General features: G+C 35.0%; 1 protein-coding gene across 2 annotated transcripts; it reads left to right on the forward strand.

The window, feature by feature from the left end:
• Positions 1-349: 349 nt before the first annotated feature.
• LOC132552095 (DNA repair protein complementing XP-A cells homolog) lies at positions 350-13,621 on the forward strand. Of its 2 annotated transcripts, XM_060216238.1 has the most exons (8): positions 350-408; positions 1,944-2,073; positions 2,753-2,853; positions 4,486-4,591; positions 6,463-6,628; positions 7,197-7,314; positions 12,414-12,598; positions 13,196-13,621. In XM_060216238.1, the coding sequence occupies exons 1-7, from the start codon at positions 363-365 to the stop codon at positions 12,563-12,565; spliced, it is 819 nt and encodes a 272-aa protein (XP_060072221.1). In that variant the 5' UTR covers positions 350-362; the 3' UTR covers positions 12,566-12,598; positions 13,196-13,621. The 2 variants fall into 2 exon arrangements, with proteins under 2 accessions (XP_060072221.1, XP_060072220.1); XM_060216237.1 differs by having other exon boundaries at positions 12,414-13,621.
• Positions 13,622-21,545: the final 7,924 nt, after the last annotated feature.

Raw genomic sequence — 21,545 nt, forward strand, 5'->3', positions numbered from 1 at the left:
ATATTAACAAATTATCCAGGCAGTACCAAACTAAAGTAATCCTGTGGACAACTCCGAGTATTTTCTGAAACCTGTCTCATGAATATACATCCACCCTTACTCTTTGATTGCAGATACCGGTTAACACCGACCCCCTACATAAGCACCCAACAATGCATTGAGATTTTCATGTAGCTTACTCGGGATACCTGAAGGCGTTTGTCATTTTCCGCTGCTATGCTAGGTAAATAGTGCGTGCAACTACAAGTATATGACTGGGACAATTACTTCCCTTGTGTCGTAGCTCTTCGTCTACTTTCGTTTCAGGGTTTAGGATACGCGTGCTGTCTTGGGTTGTGTAATCACTTTACACTCAGATCTAAATGTCCATAGTTGTGATGGACAAAGAAGTGGAAGATCAAACAAGCGGTGGGTTTAGTCCTGTACTGATGCCAAAGCTCTTGTTTTTACGTTAAGTTGGTGTGATGCAAACGCACGTGAACAGGTCGGGGAATTAATTTGTGTTAAAATGGGCGAAATCCCTTTAAACTTACCTTATTTTCCATTTTTAAGGACAGGCGTGTGTTATGATCACATATATGTTATGGACGCAAGCTGCGAGTCTATATATCTTAACCTAATCATTACATAAAACAGATTTTACATTATAGTTTGATAGAACGTAACGGTACCCAGTATTATATGTGTAGGAGCAAGTACAGGTTGTGTGAACAATTACATGACCCTGTAGGAAAGCTGCAGACATTTCACCATAGACCTGTCCATAAATAGCCATTAGGTCCCTTGATTTTGTATTGTAAAGCAATATATAGCAACAAAAATACAACAATTTGTATACAAAGGCAGAATTAGCATTAATTTTGTCAATAGACAGTGACGTGCCATAAGTCTTTCACATTCTGTTATTTTACTATATATTCTTTCTATTTCTGACCTGTTTCAATGAATCTGTTTTGCTAATCATTAAAACGACACATATTTGAGTAAGAAATAAATGTTTACAAACTAATTTTCAAAAAACCAAATAATACTAGAAAGCAGATTGAACTGTAAACATGCCATAGCTAGATTTACTGCCATGATATTCACAGTTACCAAAGAGCATCACCAATCAGGGAGGAAGGCAGGAAATCTTTGAGAAATATCAACACAATCTACATCACAGAATATAATAATTTTCTCCATTTCCATCGTCTATTCTGTAAGGCCCCTTTTCTGAGTCGCTGGCTCATTTACCTCAAGTTTCAGAAATTATTCATTTGATACTTATAGATCATTAGATTTTGAAGATTTCATCTTGATCAGAATATTTTGGGAATTGAACTTCAATGTTAAATAATTTCATTTGGGAATGGGACCCATTATCAGGCCTGAACATACATATTTGGTTGGTTTAACGTGGATCTGCCATTTTGTGAGAATACTTAGAATACTTTTAAAATGTGTTGTAAGACTGCCCGGACACAGAGGTGTCGGAGATCAGAGGATAGTGATCCTGGGTAATGAGAAGATATGTTGATCACTAATAGATATTCTGACACGTACTACACCTTTACTGTTATGTGTAACCTATGATTTTGAGTTTGTGGTATTTCAGCTATCATCCAACAGCTAACTTTCATGTTGTGTGGTTGACTGTTATGACCATGTGTCAAAGCACTTAATTGGGCGACTGCTCCATTGTGCTTTCCGATCTTGTTACATTTGAAGGCAGGAAACCAGCCTTCACCCAGGAGGGTGACCTCAGACAGTATGAAAATCAAAATGTTCCTGGAGACTTGTTACAGGGAACTACAAAGTGTCAGAGGACAAAGGTGTCTACATTACAACAGCTGTGTATGCTGTGGATGCCTCAGTCATATTTCTTGTATATGTACACATTTTATTCATTATTAGAAAGTGATGAAATATTTGTGTAAAATCATTGAACATATTCATTGCAGAAGCAAATGTCACAAAACTATCAGACGCCCAGCGTGCCCGGATTGAGAGAAATCGTCAGAGGGCTTTGATGCTAAAACAGACCCGGTTGTCAACAAGACCATACACAACAGACAGACCAGGACCATCAGGGTAACATGTCTCCTGTCATATAGTAAATAAGTCAAGTGACTAATTCATAGCACTATGAACGACAGACCAGGACCGTCAGAGTAACATCTTCTAATTCATAGCACTATGAATGACAGACCAGGACCGTCAGAGTAAAATCTTCTAATTCATAGCACTATGAACGACAGACCAGGACCATCAGAGTAACGTCTTCTGTCAAATTAGTGAAAAAATCAATTGATTAATTCATAGCACTATGAACGACAGACCAGGACCATCAGAGTAACGTCTTCTGTCAAATTAGTGAAAAAATCAATTGATTAATTCATAGCACTATGAACGACAGACCAGGACCATCAGAGTAACGTCTTCTGTCAAATTAATGAAGAAATCAATTGATTAATTCATAGCACAATAAACGACAGACCAGGACCATCGGAGTAACGTCTTCTGTCAAATTAGTAAAGAAAATTAATGTGATAATGAAAGTTTTTGTTTAATACTACATGTGTTGTCATCACTCACCTGAAGGTTTACCCTGTGTATTGTACATTTCGTCCTTTTACTGAATTCCATTACAAAATAAACAACCAACAATGTATTATCGTCTATCCCTGTCATTCTATTATTTCTTAATCATATTTACAGTCGGTTCTACAAATTTATATTGTGAATTCTATCATTTTCTCTGAATTTTCAGACAAAAAGTAAAAGCGCCAACAAAGATAATTGACACTGGTGCTGGATTCTTTCTAGAGGAGGAAGAAGAGAAAACTCGAGCTAAAGTCCAGCATGAGTTAGGTAAACAAACATCACTTATTCATCAATTTGCAATTTAATGCTTTAGTTTCACAGATAGATGTTTACTGTTTACTCAACAATTTTATATGTAATGAAGAGGTTATAGTTTTTTATGAGTAACACTTGTATTTCATCAGTTGGAATCAAGACTTTGATATTATTCTCTAGTCACCTGTCATTCATCAAGAAATAACGAGCATTCTATTTATAACATTTCATGGATGCCAGTTTGAATTTGTCGTTCAGTCTTTTTCTGTTATCATTACTCTGACAAATAAAATATCAATGGTTTTGTATGTTAGACAGAAGTCTTCAAAAAATTGTTATATAGTCAGTAAATTCAAGTCCAATTGCAAGGACTGGTATACAGCTTTTATTCACATCAACTTGTATACAGGTATAGGTATATACAGCTATAGATATATACAGCTATAGGTATATACAGCTATAGGTATATACAGCTATTTGTATATACATTTATAGATAAATACAGCTATAGATATACAGCTATAGATATATACAGCTATAGGTATATACAGCTATATGTATATACAGCTATAGATATATACAGCTATAGGTATATACAGCTATAGGTATATAGGTATATACAGCTATAGATATATACAGCTATATGTATATACAGCTATAGATATATACAGCTATAGATATATACAGCTATAGGTATATAGGTATATACAGCTATAGGTATATACAGCTATAGATATATACAGCTATATGTATATACAGCTATAGGTATATACAGCTATTTGTATATACATTTATAGATAAATACAGCTATAGGTATATACAGCTATAGGTATATACAGCTATAGATATATACAACTATAGGTATATACAGCTATAGGTATATACAGCTATAGGTATATACAGCTATTTGTATATACATTTATAGATAAATACAGCTATTTGTATATACATTTATAGATAAATACAGCTATAGGTATATACAGCTATAGGTATATAAAGCTATAGGTATATACAGCTATATGTATATACAGCTATAGGTATATACAGCTATTTGTATATACATTTATAGATAAATACAGCTATAGGTATATAAAGCTATAGGTATATACAGCTATAGATATATACAGCTATATACAGCTATAGGTATATACAGCTATAGATATATACGGCTATATGTATATACAGCTATAGATATATACAGCTATAGATATATACAGCTATAGGTATATACAGCTATATGTATATACAGCTATAGGTATATACAGCTATTTGTATATACATTTATAGATAAATACAGCTATAGGTATATACAGCTATAGATATATACAGCTATAGGTATATACAGCTATAGATACATACAGCTATATACAGCTATAGGTATATACAGCTATAGATATATACAGCTATAGGTATATACAGCTATAGATATATACAGCACATTCTACTTGAAGGTGTTGTCTTACTAATGCTTGTTTGTGTCAAGGCAATGTGAGGAGACGACCTGCATCCCCTAATGTAATGCAGTGATCTGATCTGAATTTTGTTTAGAACTTTTTGCACTTGTTATCATTAAATTGTAGTATATGTACCTGTATTCATGCCAGTATGAAGGATTGCCCCAGACTATAATACATATTCTTACAGGTCCTGTGATTGGTGTAGACAACCTCCTTTGTGAAGGCTGTGATAAGGAGTTCATGGACTCATACTTACATACACATTTTGATGTCTCCATCTGTGATAAGTGCAAGTAAGGCCAAGCTAAAAAAGGATAGGTCACTTTTCAGTAAACCACAAAAAAATACGGAAAGTAAGATCAGATAATAGGGCAAAGGAATAGATACAAGATTAATTAGATTGGGATGAGTAAGGGGAGACAACTTTAAGTCTAATCACTAAATATCATTATCTAACTATAGAAATTATCTATATAAAATCTATGAAGTCAGTTCAGAAGATGAAGTTCAATGTTTGTAATAAAAAAAAAACGGTCAAAATCTTCCAATCCATCTATCACAATTTTCTATTTCTAATGATACAACATAGATATTTTTCATTGCTTGTTTTAAGAAATGTTGTAAGGAAGAGAGATAATATCAATGACAAGGTGTTGTAAGGGAGAGAGATTATAGAAATGACAAGATGTTATAAGGGAGAGAGATTATAGAAATGACAAGATGTTGTAAGGGAGAAAGATTATAGAAGTGACAAGATGTTGTAAGGGAGAGAGATTATAGAAATGACAAGATGTTGTAAGGGAGAAAGATTATAGAAGTGACAAGATGTTGTAAGGGACAGGAGGGTGAGATTATAGAAATGACAAGATGTTGTAAGGGAGAGAGATTATAGAAATGACAAGATTTTGTAAGGGAGAAAGATTATAGAAGTGACAAGATGTTGTAAGGGAGAGAGATTATAGAAGTGACAAAATGTTGTAAGGGAGAGAGATTTTAGAAATGACAAAATGTTGTAAGGGAGAGAGATTTTAGAAATGACAAAATGTTGTAACGGAGAGAGATTTTAGAAATGACAAGATGTTGAAAGGGAGAGAGATTATAGAAATGACAAGATGTTGTAAGGGAGAGAGATTATAGAAATGACAAGATGTTGTAAGGGAGAGATATTATAGAAATGACAAGGTGTTGTAAGGGAGAGAGATTATAGAAATGACAAGATGTTGTAAGGGAGAGAGATTATAGAAATGACAAGATGTTGTAAGGGAGAGAGATTATAGAAATGACAAGATGTTGTAAGGGAGAGAGATTATAGAAATGACAAGATGTTGTAAGGGAGAGAGATTATAGAAACGACAAGATGTTGTAAGGGAGAGAGATTATAGAAATGACAAGGTGTTGTAAGGGAGAGAGATTATAGAAATGACAAGGTGTTGTAAGGGAGAGAGATTATAGAAATGACAAGATGTTGTAAGGGAGAGAGATTATAGAAATGACAAGATGTTGTAAGGGAGAGAGATTATAGAAATGACAAGATGTTGTAAGGGAGAGAGATTATAGAAATGACAAGATGTTGTAAGGGAGAGAGATTATAGAAATGACAAGATGTTGTAAGGGAGAGAGATTATAGAAATGACAAGATGTTGTAAGGGAGAGAGATTATAGAAATGACAAGATGTTGTAAGGGAGAGAGATTATAGAAATGACAAGATGTTGTAAGGGAGAGAGATTATAGAAATGACAAGATGTTGTAAGGGAGAGAGATTATAGAAATGACAAGATGTTGTAAGGGAGAGAGATTATAGAAATGACAAGATGTTGTAAGGGAGAGACAGAGAGATTATAGAAATGACAAGATGTTGTAAGGGAGAGAGATAATAGACTCAATAGTCTCAAAAACTTAAATAATGCTGATATCAAAGTGTGCTTTATCAAGTACTTTAACTTGGTGGAATGCTATTATAATCATCATTGCTGTGGGTATCAATAAGTTCTTGTTTTTGCTGCTTTCAATAATTAAGAAAGAATGGAGCCTCAAAACATTAGAAATAGAAGAGAAAATCATAGCCCATTTCATGATCTCAAAGAAAATTGTCTTTTTCTTCAAACTTCCATAGAAATAATAATTATTTTTCTTGGTTGAAACTTTTTACTTTTTCTGTCACAGAGAAAACCAAGATGACAACCCCCTCATCACTAAGACAGATGCCAAGAACAGGTATCTCCTCAAAGATGCTGACTTTGACCGTCGAGAACCTCCTTTGAAGTTTATTGTTCGCAAAAACCCACGTCATAACAGCTGGGGAGATATGAAACTGTTTTATGAACCTCAGGTGGGTATCTATGGGAGTCTGAACGAAGGGCGGTAACTCCTGCAGTCTTATATTAATCTTATTCCCTATCTAATCTTCTTCTAAGCAAACAAATGTGCCACTGTATGTCCTTCAGCATTCCTCCTTGCATTTGTTGGTTCATTTGTGGAAGACTTGAGTACCTCTATATCTCAATAGTTTCAACTAAAAAAAAATTGATGAAATGTTTCTCTCCCTGTTTTAACATGAAAGTCTGAACACTTCTGTAGCTGGATTTCAAAGTCTGAACACTTCTGTAGCTATGTTTCAAAGTCTGAACACTTCTGTAGCTATGTTTCAAAGTCTGAACACTTCTGTAGCTATGTTTCAAAGTCTGAACACTTCTGTAGCTATGTTTCAAAGTCTGAACACTTCTGTAGCTATGTTTCAAAGTCTGAACACTTCTGTAGCTATGTTTCAAAGTCTGAACACTTCTGTAGCTATGTTTCAAAGTCTGAACACTTCTGTAGCTATGTTTCAAAGTCTGAACACTTCTGTAGCTATTTTTCGAAATTGATTATTTCTTACTGTTTTAATTGAATCACACCAGGTATATCAACGAGCTATTGAGGTATGGGGTAGTGAAGAAAGTATTGAAGAAGCTCACGAAAAACGGGCAGAAAATCGAGAAAAATCAAAACAGAAAAGATTTGATAAGAAAGTAAAAGGTAAGTAAAACATTTCAAATGTTACTTAAAATAAAAGCAGCTAGGTGTGAGACCCACAGTTTGTACACATGGGATCTTAAACATGTTTCAATTTCTTGAGATTTTATAATACAAAACCTAGTTTTTAGCCCACCATCATCAAATGGTGGGCTTTCAAATCACTCTGCATCCGTCATCCATCCATCCGTCATCCATCCATCCGTTATCCATCCATCCGTCATCCATCCATCCGTTATCCATCCATCCGTCATCCATCCATCCGTCATCCATCCGTCTGTTATCCATCTGTCCGTTATCCATCTGTCCGTTATCCATCTGTCCGTCTGTAAACAATTTTTGTTATAGCTATATCTTGAGAAGTACTAGATGGATCTCTCTCAAATTTCATATATAGGTTCTCCTTGGTCTCTAGTTGTGCCCTTGTAAGTTTGTTATCACTATTTCTTGAGAACTACATCATAGATCTTTCTCAACTTTCATGTGTATGCTTTCCTTGATCCCTAGTTGTGCCTGTTTGGGACTGATCAGAAAAACAAAATGGCCAACAGGCAGCCATCTTAGATTTTGCCTAGTAAAGATTGGTATTGCTATTTCTTAAGAAGTACTGAATGGATATCTCTCAAATTTCATACCTATGTTCCCTTTTGTCTCTCTTTGTGCACATTTGATTTTGGGACTGATCAGAAGAAACAAAATGGCTTCCAGGTGGCTAGTTTAGATTTGGCAGGTGAAGATTATCATCACTATTTCTGCAAAGAAATATTCAAATGTGTTATCATTAAGAACAAAAACAGAGACGAGAAAAGAAGGGAAAAGATCCAACTTTAAAAGAGCTTGTGAAGATAAAAAAATGGTGGGTACCAAGATCCCTCTAGGATATCGTGTTATTTTTCAGACTTGGCGAGCAAAAAATATACTTCAAGGTGAGTTTCATAAAATATCATAAGAGTGGAAATCAAATATGTTACAAATTTATCTCATATCTGAGAAAAGTTTGACAGGTTTCGAAGTCAAAATATGAGGACAAACCCAAACAGAGGCAGTCTTTTTTGTTGTGCTATTTTCAGTTTTGATGAGATAGCATCATTGTCCATATTATGACATCACAATAAATTGCTGAGGGTGCAGCAAATACTCCAGGATACACTAGGGGTACGTAGAAATATTACATAATCAAATAACAGTTGGATTATTTTATGTAAAGAAAAAAAACCAATACAATATGAATGCTTTGGTTTCCATGTTTGGTTCGTCATCGTTTAATAGCCAGGATCATTTGCTCTATGTGTCATGGCTTGTAAAAGCTGATTTAACCATAGGAGTTATTGCTGTGTTTGAATGAGTGAAGACAACTATGTGTACTGACAAGCCAGAGAGTCCTGACATCATTTGTGACTGATAGTTCAGGACGTAAAGCAGCTGTTATGTGGCACTCATTCGCACATTATCATGCTACCCAAAAGGATTGCATAAAGTAGCAGCTTTGTCCATCCTTGCGTCATGTCCGTCCATCTGTCCTTTCATCCCTCCATAATAAGTACAGGAAAGTATGTACTAGTGTACTATAAACATTTAATAGTAACAGGAAAAGTACGGGAAAGTATGTACTAGTGTACCATCAACATGTACCTGTAATAGTAACAGGAAAAGTATGGGAAAGTATGTACTAGTGTACCATCAACATGTACCTGTAATAGTAACTGGAAAAGTATGGGAAAGTATGTACTAGTGTACCATCAACATGTACCTGTAATAGTAACAGGAAAAGTACGGGAAAGTATGTACTAGTGTACCATCAACTTGTACCTGTAATAGTAACAGGAAAAGTACGGGAAAGTACGTACTAGTGTACCATCAACATGTAATAGTAACAGGAAAAGTATGGTAAAGTATGTACTAGTGTACCATCAACATGTAATAGTAACAGGAAAAGTACGGGAAAGTATGTACTAGTGTACCATCAACATGTAATAGTAACAGGAAAAGTATGGTAAAGTATGTACTAGTGTACCATCAACATGTAATAGTAACAGGAAAAGTACGGAAAAGTATGTACTAGTGTACCATCAACATGTAATAGTAACAGGAAAAGTATGGTAAAGTATGTACTAGTGTACCATCAACATGTAATAGTAACAGGAAAAGTACGGGAAAGTATGTACTAGTGTACCATCAACATGTACCTGTAATAGTTACAGGAAAAGTACGGGAAAGTATGTACTAGTGTACCATCAACATGTACCTGTAATAGTAACAGGAAAAGTACGGGAAAGTATGTACTAGTGTACCATCAACATGTACCTGTAATAGTAACAGGAAAAGTACTGGAAAGTATGTACTAGTGTACCATCAACATGTACCTGTAATAGTAACAGGAAAAGTACGGGAAAGTATGTACTAGTGTACCATCAACATGTACCTGTAATAGTAACAGGAAAAGTACGGGAAAGTATGTACTAGTGTACCATCAACATGTACCTGTAATAGTAACAGGAAAAGTACGGAAAAGTATGTACTAGTGTACCATCAACATGTACCTGTAATAGTAACAGGAAAAGTACGGGAAAGTATGTACTAGTGTACCATCAACATGTAATAGTAAAAGGAAAAGTACGTGAAAGTATGTACTAGTTTACCATCAACATGTACCTGTAATAGTTACAGGAAAAGTACGGGAAAGTATTTACTAGTGTACTATAAACATGTAATAGTAACAGGAAAAGTACGGGAAAGTATGTACTAGTGTACCATCAACATGTACCTGTAATAGTAACAGGAAAAGTATGGGAAAGTATGTACAAGTGTACCATCAACATGTACCTGTAATAGTAACAGGAAAAGTACGGGAAAGTACGTACTAGTGTACCATCAACATGTAATAGTAACAGGAAAAGTATGGTAAAGTATGTACTAGTGTACCATCAACATGTAATAGTAACAGGAAAAGTACGGAAAAGTATGTACTAGTGTACCATCAACATGTACCTGTAATAGTAACAGGAAAAGTACGGGAAAGTATGTACTAGTGTACCATCAACATGTACCTGTAATAGTAACAGGAAAAGTATGGGAAAGTATGTACTAGTGTACCATCAACATGTACCTGTAATAGTAACAGGAAAAGTATGGGAAAGTATGTACTAGTGTACCATCAACATGTAATAGTAACAGGAAAAGTATGGGAAAGTATGTACTAGTGTACCATCAACATGTACCAGTAATAGTAACAGGAAAAGTACGGGAAAGTATCTACTAGTGTACTATCAACATGTACCTGTAATAGTAACAGGAAAAGTACGGGAAAGTATGTACTAGTGTACCATCAACATGTACCTGTAATAGTAGCAGGAAAAGTACGGGAAAGTATGTACTAGTGTACCATCAACATGTACCTGTAATAGTAACAGGAAAAATACGGGAAAGTATGTACTAGTGTACCATCAACATGTACCTGTAATAGTAACAGGAAAAGTACGGGAAAGTATGTACTAGTGTACCATCAACATGTACCTGTAATAGTAATAGGAAAAGTACGGGAAAGTATGTACTAGTGTACCATCAACATGTACCTGTAATAGTAACAGGAAAAGTATGGGAAAGTATGTACTAGTGTACCATCAACATGTACCTGTAATAGTAACAGGGAAAGTATGTACTAGTGTACCATCAACATGTACCTGTAATAGTAACAGGAAAAATACGGGAAAGTATGTACTAGTGTACCATCAACATGTACCTGTAATAGTAACAGGAAAAGTACGGGAAAGTATGTACTAGTGTACCATCAACATGTACCTGTAATAGTAACAGGAAAAGTACGGGAAAGTATGTACTAGTGTACCATCAACATGTACCTGTAATAGTAACAGGGAAAGTATGTACTAGTGTACCATCAACATGTACCTGTAATAGTAACAGGAAAAGTACGGGAAAGTATGTACTAGTGTACCATCAACATGTAATAGTAACAGGAAAAGTACGGGAAAGTATGTACTAGTGTACCATCAACATGTACCTGTAATAGTAACAGGAAAAGTATGGGAAAGTATGTACTAGTGTACCATCAACATGTACCTGTAATAGTAACAGGAAAAGTACGGGAAAGTATGTACTAGTGTACCATCAACATGTACCTGTAATAGTAACAGGAAAAGTACGGGAAAGTATGTACTAGTGTACCATCAACATGTACCTGTAATAGTAACAGGAAAAGTACGGGAAAGTATGTACTAGTGTACCATCAACTTGTACCTGTAATAGTAACAGGAAAAGTATGGGAAAGTACGTACTAGTGTACCATCAACATGTAATAGTAACAGGAAAAGTATGGTAAAGTATGTACTAGTGTACCATCAACATGTAATAGTAACAGGAAAAGTACGGAAAAGTATGTACTAGTGTACCATCAACATGTACCTGTAATAGTAACAGGAAAAGTACAGGAAAGTATGTACTAGTGTACCATCAACATGTACCTGTAATAGTAACAGGAAAAGTATGGGAAAATATGTACTAGTGTACCATCAACATGTACCTGTAATAGTAACAGGAAAAGTATGGGAAAGTATGTACTAGTGAACCATCAACATGTACCTGTAATAGTAACAGGAAAAGTATGGGAAAGTATGTACTAGTGTACCATCAACATGTACCTGTAATAGTAACTGGAAAAGTACGGGAAAGTATGTACTAGTGTACCATCAACATGTAATAGTAACAGGAAAAGTACGGGAAAGTATGTACTAGTGTACCATCAACATGTACCTGTAATAGTAACAGGAAAAGTACGGGAAAGTATGTACTAGTGTACCATCAACATGTGATAGTAACAGGAAAAGTACGGGAAAGTATGTACTAGTGTACCATCAACATGTACCTGTAATAGTAACAGGAAAAGTATGGGAAAGTATGTACTAGTGTACCATCAACATGTAATAGTACCAGGAAAAGTACGGGAAAGTATGTACTAGTGTACCATCAACATGTACCTGTAATAGTAACAGGAAAAGTACGGGAAAGTATGTACTAGTGTACCATCAACATGTACCAGTAATAGTAACAGGAAAAGTACTTATTTATTGTCTGTGCTTATCTTACAGAACTACGACACGCCGTACGTAGCAGTCTGGTTAAGAAAGACCGAGGACCACACATACACGAGTTCGGTGACGAAGTTTACAATGAGGCTGAAGATGAGTACAGTAAGACATGTCAGACGTGCGGTCATGTGTCCACATATGAAAAAATGTAGGCAATAGGAACAAGTGACATTAAAAAATCTCAGGTATACAAACTCATTAAAACTGGACCACTTAGTGTAAATATTGTGAAAATACTAAGTATATGTATATCTACCTCACATTTCCAATACAAAATGGTACAGACCTGTTTGTGTATGATTGCGTTGCCAAGGAAATTAAGTCTGGAATTTCTTGGCTATGGGAATTGGTGCTGTAGATCATGAGTCCAAGACCTGGACAGGGCACAAGTAAACAAATTGTCATCCTTTATTTTATTGTGTTACAAATGTCTAAATATCAACACAATGCACCATATACAGTAATGTACCTGTGGTAGTTGTATCTAAGTTTGATATATACATGTATGTATATTTTGTCATCTGGTTGTGCCAGGCCATAAGCTGTAAATATATACAGATATTTGGTTATAGACAGTAATTAATATGTCTAAATATCATACTGTACTTTAGGGAAAGGCTTTTTAGCCATGGTGATTGAAATCTTTTGAGGAACAGAATCTGACATTTTTTACTGGAAGCATTCATTGATAAGGCTGAATAAAAATGTGTTGGTGCTGATTTTATAAATGATATTATTCAAATATTATCAGGTAATCTTTTTACATTTTACTTCAATTGAAGACCTCTTGTCATATTTATGGACCCTTCCAACCCTGGATACTGAATACTGACTGTTGACCGTCCAGATGAAATTATGGAAGAGGTCAAAAGACTTATGCCGGGGTGAAGAAATAAAGATGATTTGACAATTACAACATGTATGAAACAATATGGTTAGCCTTGTCTTTCTCAGTTCCAAACACAAAGGAATTAGAGACACCTTGTGTGGTGTCTGGAAGCAGCTGAAAGGGTTATAGGAAACACAAACACTAGTTAATATATACATCTATTTATGATGTTCACTGAAAAGATCAATCTACAGATCACAACATTGTATCAATGTGATTTTGAAAAGAAATTTATTTGGTGTGAAAATGTTTTTATTGTCAATAAAAAGACAAAAATATGTAGCTGTGAATATTGGTATATATTTATTTTGTTGAGGACAAAAATAAATACATAGAAACTTTAGGAACAAATAAAATTTTCCAAAAGCACTACAATGTCTTATAAATATTTCATCAAGAACTGTATACACTTCACTTTATCATATGTGATACACTTCACTTTATCATGTGTGTTACACTTCACTTTATCATATGTGATACACTTCACTTTATCATATGTGTTACACTTCACTTTATCATGTGATACACTTCACTTTATCATATGTGATACACTTCACTTTATCATATGTGATACACTTCACTTTATCATATGTGATACACTTCACTTTATCATATGTGATACACTTCACTTTATCATATGTGATACACTTCACTTTATCATGTGTGATACACTTCACTTTATCATGTGTGATACACTTCACTTTATCATGTGTGATACACTTCACTTTATCATATGTGATACACTTCACTTTATCATGTGTGATACACTTCACTTTATCATGTGTGATACACTTCACTTTATCATATGTGATACACTTCACTTTATCATGTGTGATACACTTCACTTTATCATATGTGATACACTTCACTTTATCATATGTGTTGACCTCTCTACCAAGGAGTAGACACCATGTTAACATATCTACTGAGGAGTAGACACCATGTTAACATACAACATATCTATTGAAGAGTAGACATCATGTTAACATATCTACTGAGGAGTAGACACCATGTTAACATATCTACTGAGGAGTAGACACCATGTTAACTTACAACATATCTACTTAGGAGTAGACATCATGTTAACATATCTACTTAGGAGTAGACACCATGTTAACATATCTACTGAGGAGTAGACACCATGTTAACATATCTACTTAGGAGTAGACACCATGTTAACATACAACATATCTACTTAGGAGTAGACATCATGTTAACATATCTACTGAGGAGTAGACACCATGTTAACATATCTACTGAGGAGTAGACACCATGTTAACATATCTACTTAGGAGTAGACATCATGTTAACATACAACATATCTACTAAGGAGTTGACACCATGTTAACATACAACATATCTTCTGAGGAGTAGACGCCATGTTAACATACAACATATCTACTTAGGAGTAGACATCATGTTAACATACAACATATCTACTAAGGAGTAGACACCATGTTAACATATCTACTGAGGAGTAGACACCATGTTAACATATCTACTGAGGAGTAGACACCATGTTAATATATCTACTGAGGAGTAGACACCATGTTAACATATCTACTGACGAGTAGACATCATGTTAACATACAACTTATCTACTTAGGTGTAGACACCATGTTAACATACAACATATCTACTGAGGAGTAGACACCATGTTAACATATCTACTGAGGAGTAGACATCATGTTAACATATCTACTGAGGAGTAGACACCATGTTAACATATCTACTGACAAGTAGACATCATGTTAACATACAACATATCTACTGAGGAGTAGACACCATGTTAACATATCTACTAAGGTGTAGACACCATGTTAACATACAACATATCTACTGAGGAGTAGACACCATGTTAACATATCTACTGAGGAGTAGACACCATGTTAACATATCTACTGAGGAGTAGACACCATGTTAACATATCTACTGAGGAGTAGACACCATGTTAACATACAGCATATCTACTGAGGAGTAGACATCATGTTAACATATCTACTGAGGAGTAGACACCATGTTAACATATCTACTGAGGAGTAGATACCATGTTAACATACAACATATCTATTGAAGAGTAGACGTCATGTTAACATACAACATATCTACTGAGGAGTAGACACCATGTTAACATATCTACTGAGGAGTAGACACCATGTTAACATACAGCATATCTACTGAGGAGTAGACACCATGTTAACATACAACATATCTACTGAGGAGTAGACACCATGTTAACATATCTACTGAGGAGTAGACACCATGTTAACATACAGCATATCTACTGAGGAGTAGACACCATGTTAACATATCTACAGAGGAGTAGACACCATATTAACATACAACATATCTATTGAAGAGTAGACATCATGTTAACATACAACATATCTACTGAGGAGTAGACACCATGCTAACATATCTACTGAGGAGTAGACACCATGTTAACATATCTACTGAGGAGTAGACACCATGTTAACATACATCATATTTACTGAAGAGTAGACATCATGTTAACATACAACATATCTATTGAAGAGTAGACATCATGTTAACATACAACATATCTACTGAGGAGTAGACACCATGTAAACATATCTACTGAGGAGTAGACACCATGTTAACATACATCATATTTACTGAAGAGTAGACATCATGTTAACATACAACATATCTATTGAGGAGTAGACATCATGTTAACATACAACATATCTACTGAGGAGTAGACACCATGTTAACATATCTACTGAGGAGTAGACACCATGTTAACATACATCATATTTACTGAAGAGTAGACATCATGTGAACATATCTACTGAGGAGTAGACACCATGTTAACATACAACTTATGTGCTAAGGTGTAGACACCATGTTAACATACAACTTATGTAGTAAGGTGTAGACACCATGTTAACATACAACATATCTACTGAGGAGTAGACACCATGTGAACATATCTACTGAGGAGTAGACACCATGTTAACATATCTACTGAGGAGAAGACACCATGTTAACATATCTACTGACGAGTAGACATCATGTTAACATACAACATATCTACTGAGGAGTAGACACCATGTTAACATACAACATATCTACTGAAGAGTAGACATCATGTTAACATACAACATATCTACAGAGGAGTAGACACCATGTTAACATACAACATATTTACTGAGGAGTTGACACCATGTCAACATACAACATATCTCCGTGGGAGTATTCCCTCCGACACAATGTAGATTATTTACCCATAATAAATCAGATGTCAGTTGAAGACACGAGGTTTGTAGTTCAATCATCATTAAGGTGGTGTATGGTTTTCAGAAAGTTAAGTTAAGAGCATGGGACTGTCCCCCGCCAATTGTTTGACGAGTTAGACACCTGTTGCTAGGTGCAAGGACACCTCACCTACAAAGTTAATTACCATGCCTGTTGACTGGGTGGTTACACAAGAACAAACAATAATAAACCACTTTCGGATAGAACTACTGCAGGATTTAGAAAATAGAGTCTGTCAGATGGGTCTGAGTGGGCAATACTGCAACCGGGTTATCCCCCCTTAACCACACCAGATGTACGTAAATCTTGGTACTTGGCGTCTTTGAAAAACGTCTTAAGTTGAAATGCGATCCGTCTAACTACATATTTCGCACATTAGCCTGTTGTTGTGTAATATAATACAATATCAGTATATAAAATGCCTTTACCAGCGTTTTTATTTACTATTACATTTAACCCCATTTCAATTTCATCTCAGTGTACATTTGTATATCTGTATAAGTATCGTGTTTGTCTATTATCAGCTCACCTAGCCCGACACTTAAGGTAAAACGGGTCAAAATTCTTAAAACACTTAAACCATTTCTTCTTAAAAACCAAAAAACCAGAGTCATGATATTTGTCTTAGAGTTTCTGAGAGAAGCACTGCAAAGTTTGGCCCATAATTAAAGCCTCGTGGGCTAAAGCTCTTCGTTAAAATGTTCAAAATAATTCTTTTAAATAGCCAAAAGGCCTAGAATCATGCTAAGCTTGTGAGTTTCTGAGATAAAGCTTGAGAAACATGTCATGAGGTAAAAGTCTTTATTACATTCAATACCGCAAATTCATCAAAACACTCAGACTGCTTCTCCACCTGCTCATCAATTGTATTAACTGAAATTTCCATCACTTGTCGACAAGTAATGATAACCTTGCTGTTTAAACATGCTAGTTTTACAGTATGTTTGAATAACTTGGATAGAGACCTATTTTGAATGTTAGTGACTAATATGTTCATGCATTGTGAAACATTGCACACCAGATCAGTGATGCATGTCCATGTATTGTGAAACATTGCACACCAGATCAGTGATGCATGTCCATGGGTTCTTTTGCTTCTGCTTAAATTTAAAAATTTTTTCCAGCAGCATATTAAACATATTTTTAAAAGGCTCATTAGAAGTAGTAGGGACTAATCATTGAAGACACCAAGGGGTAAATTAAGGATAATATGGATTAATGACCAAACAAAAGGGGCTAATTAAGGTTCACACCCGAAGTACAGGTGTATTAAAGTTGATAGGCGTGTAGATATCGTTTTTTGACTCAATGGTGGAAACGATAATTATACAATGTAGTTATTCCACAGAGAAAGATGATACGTGGTAAGTGAGCAGAGCAAAATATCTCTCTGGGCGCCGACTTTGTGAGTTTGTCATTTCGCGTTTAACGGTTATTCCTTCTCTCTATATATACGGACGAAATGACATATATACGGACGAAATGACAAACCAGTCCAAATACGTCACTGACAGAGAAGAAAGTTCGAATTCAATGTGTTTGTTTTGGCGACAACTCAATATTTTCTCGTTGGAATTTCTCGCTGATAATGTCATTCCGGATTGAAACCTGTGTACGACAGGCAGTGTGCCCGTCAGCGGACGTGTTTGTGTTTACAATTCTAATACAACCTGTATCAAGTGGAAAATGTGTAAGTGGATCAATAACGTGTCCATGATGCGCTCTTATTTCACGACAACTGGCATCTCACAAAAGGGTCATTATTTTGACGTGATTGGCAAAAACGTCGAAATTCATTCTGCCTTTTTATCATTTAGAGGAACGGGGCCACGGTCAAACTAGCCACCAGTAAAAATTATAACATTCTTCAAACTGTCTGTACGCTCGCCGCTCTGGCAGTTCTGAAGAAGGAGCGGAAACACTAATTTGATATGGCAAATTAGACTTAATATGCCAGAGGCCGTCGTGTTTGATGTGAAGGCATATCGCGTATACCTAGAAACTCTCCAGAAACAATCCAGACCCATTATGTATGAAGACATGTGTTTAAAGTTACATACCAACAAATGATTTCAGAATTATTGGATTATGGCGCTCTTCTTGTGCTAGACATGTTGTTGTGTGTAGCATCTAGGAATCTGTACGTAAACGTTAATCAGGGTATATATAGTCCTGTCTAACATTTATCAGGGTATATATAGTCCAGTCTAACATTTATCAGGGTATATATAGTCCTGTCTAACATTTATCAGGGTATATATAGTCCAGTCTGACAAACATTTATCAGGGTATATATAGTCCTGTCTAACATTTATCAGGGTATATATAGTCCTGTCTGACTAACATTTATCAGGGTATATATAGTCCTGTCTGACTAACATTTATCAGGGTATATATAGTCCTGTCTAACATTTATCAGGGTATATATAGTCCTGTCTGACTAACATTTATCAGGGTATATATAGTCCTGTCTAACATTTATCAGGGTATATATAGTCCTGTCTAACATTTATCAGGGTATATATAGTCCTGTCTGACAAACATTTATCAGGTTATATATAGTCCTGTCTAACATTTATCAGGGTATATATAGTCCAGTCTGACAAACATTTATCAGGGTATATATAGTCCTGTCTAACATTTATCAGGGTATATATAGTCCAGTCTGACAAACATTTATCAGGGTATATATAGTCCTGTCTAACATTTATCAGGGTATATATAGTCCTGTCTGACTAACATTTATCAGGGTATATATAGTCCAGTCTGACTAACATTTATCAGGGTATATATAGTCCTGTCTAACATTTATCAGGGTATATATAGTCCTGTCTAACATTTATCAGGGTATATATAGTCCAGTCTGACTAACATTTATCAGGGTATATATAGTCCAGTCTGACTAACATTTATCAGGGTATATATAGTCCAGTCTGACTAACATTTATCAGGGTATATATAGTCCTGTCTAACATTTATCAGGGTATATATAGTCCAGTCTGACTAACATTTATCAGGGTATATATAGTCCTGTCTGACTAACATTTATCAGGGTATATATAGTCCAGTCTGACTAACATTTATCAGGGTATATATAGTCCAGTCTAACATTGATCAGGGTATATATAGTCCAGTCTGACTAACATTTATCAGGGTATATATAGTCCTGTCTAACATTTATCAGGGTATATATAGTCCTGTCTGACTAACATTTATCAGAGTATATATAGTCCAGTCTGACTAAAATTTATCAGGGTATATATAGTCCTGTCTAACATTTATCAGGGTATATATAGTCCTGTCTAACATTTATCAGGGTATATATAGTCCAGTCTGACTAACATTTATCAGGGTATATATAGTCCTGTCTAACATTTATCAGGGTATATATAGTCCAGTCTGACTAACATTTATCAGGGTATATATAGTCCTGTCTAACATTTATCAGGGTATATATAGTCCTGTCTGACTAACATTTATCAGAGTATATATAGTCCAGTCTGACTAAAATTTATCAGGGTATATATAGTCCTGTCTAACATTTATCAGGGTATATATAGTCCTGTCTAACATTTATCAGGTTATATATAGTCCTGACAAACATTTATCAGGTATATATAGTCCAGTTTGACTAACATTTATCAGGGTATATATATATCCTGTCTAACATTTATCAGGGTATATATAGTCCTGTCTAACATTTATCAGGGTATATATAGTCCAGTCTGACTAACATTCATCAGGGTATATATAGTCCAGTCTGACTAACATTTATCAGGGTATATAGAGTCCTGTCTAACATTTATCAGGGTATATATAGTCCTGTCTGACTAACATTTATCAGGGTATATATAGTCCTGTCTAACATTTATCAGGGTATATATAGTCCTGTCTGACTAACATTTATCAGGGTATATATAGTCCAGTCTGACTAACATTTATCAGGATATATATAGTCCAGTCTAACATTCATCAGGGTATATATAGTCCAGTCTGAGACAGTTTTCTATGAATTGATAGATACAAATGCATGCTTTAGAACTCACGGTTAGAGATTAAAAAAAAGGATTTGATTGAATGTTTTTGTTTAATTAATTAACCTTTGAAATATCAGAGTAAAGTTTGAGTAAATGACAAACATTTGCTTTAAGGGGAACAACTCTAGTTACAGATAAAACAGAATAACTTCCGTTACTTCAATTTTCATATCCCATGCCGCTCTTTCAAATCAAAGTATATCATGACCAATGCTAATAACAGATATCTATTTACTTTCTGGGAAAAATATATTTGTATAAAGTTGCTATTTCCGGATCCGGTTCAACAGGATGTGTGTTGATTAATGTAAATGTTACACAGGAAAACCTGAAGATCTTCAGCAAATTTCGACCAAAATCATGATATCTGACCCTGATTTTCTTTCCGGTCCATAAAAACAGTCACGTGACAAAATTAAAGTACTTTGAAACGTATCAAATAATAAGATACTAAAAAGTCGTCGTTGAAAAAAAATCACTTGCCCACTTCTTTGATCAATTAAACAGATGCTGCTTGTTTCTCTCATAGTTGCTTTATCCTTGTTGAAATGTATGTTTACAGACACGAGTGTTTGAAGAATGAAAATATCCACAATCATGTTGTTTATTTGACGTAGAAGATAGCGCTATTTAACTGCGAGGTTTTTGTTTAAAAAAACTTTGTAATAATGAAAAGACGAGGAAAAGTCTTATCGCTGTTCGGAATAACCCCTTGAAGTTTGACTCAAGTCTACGATAACTTACACTTGAATAAATATTTCGATTTAGATTACGAAATCTTTGTTTGTTTGACGCTTAGCCACGATTGCTTCACACTTAACCTATATGATGGATCCCTGTTTATCTGTGTAGATCAAGAGGATCTCTGAGTAAATTCTTGTTTCTACACGAGAGAGCGTGAATGGACCTTAATCAAATTAGATAAAT

Source organism: Ylistrum balloti, unplaced genomic scaffold, assembly GCF_031769215.1.
Source record: "Ylistrum balloti isolate Yb309-2 unplaced genomic scaffold, AGI_CSIRO_Ybal_v1 Utg370236, whole genome shotgun sequence".
Taxonomy (NCBI): domain Eukaryota; kingdom Metazoa; phylum Mollusca; class Bivalvia; order Pectinida; family Pectinidae; genus Ylistrum; species Ylistrum balloti.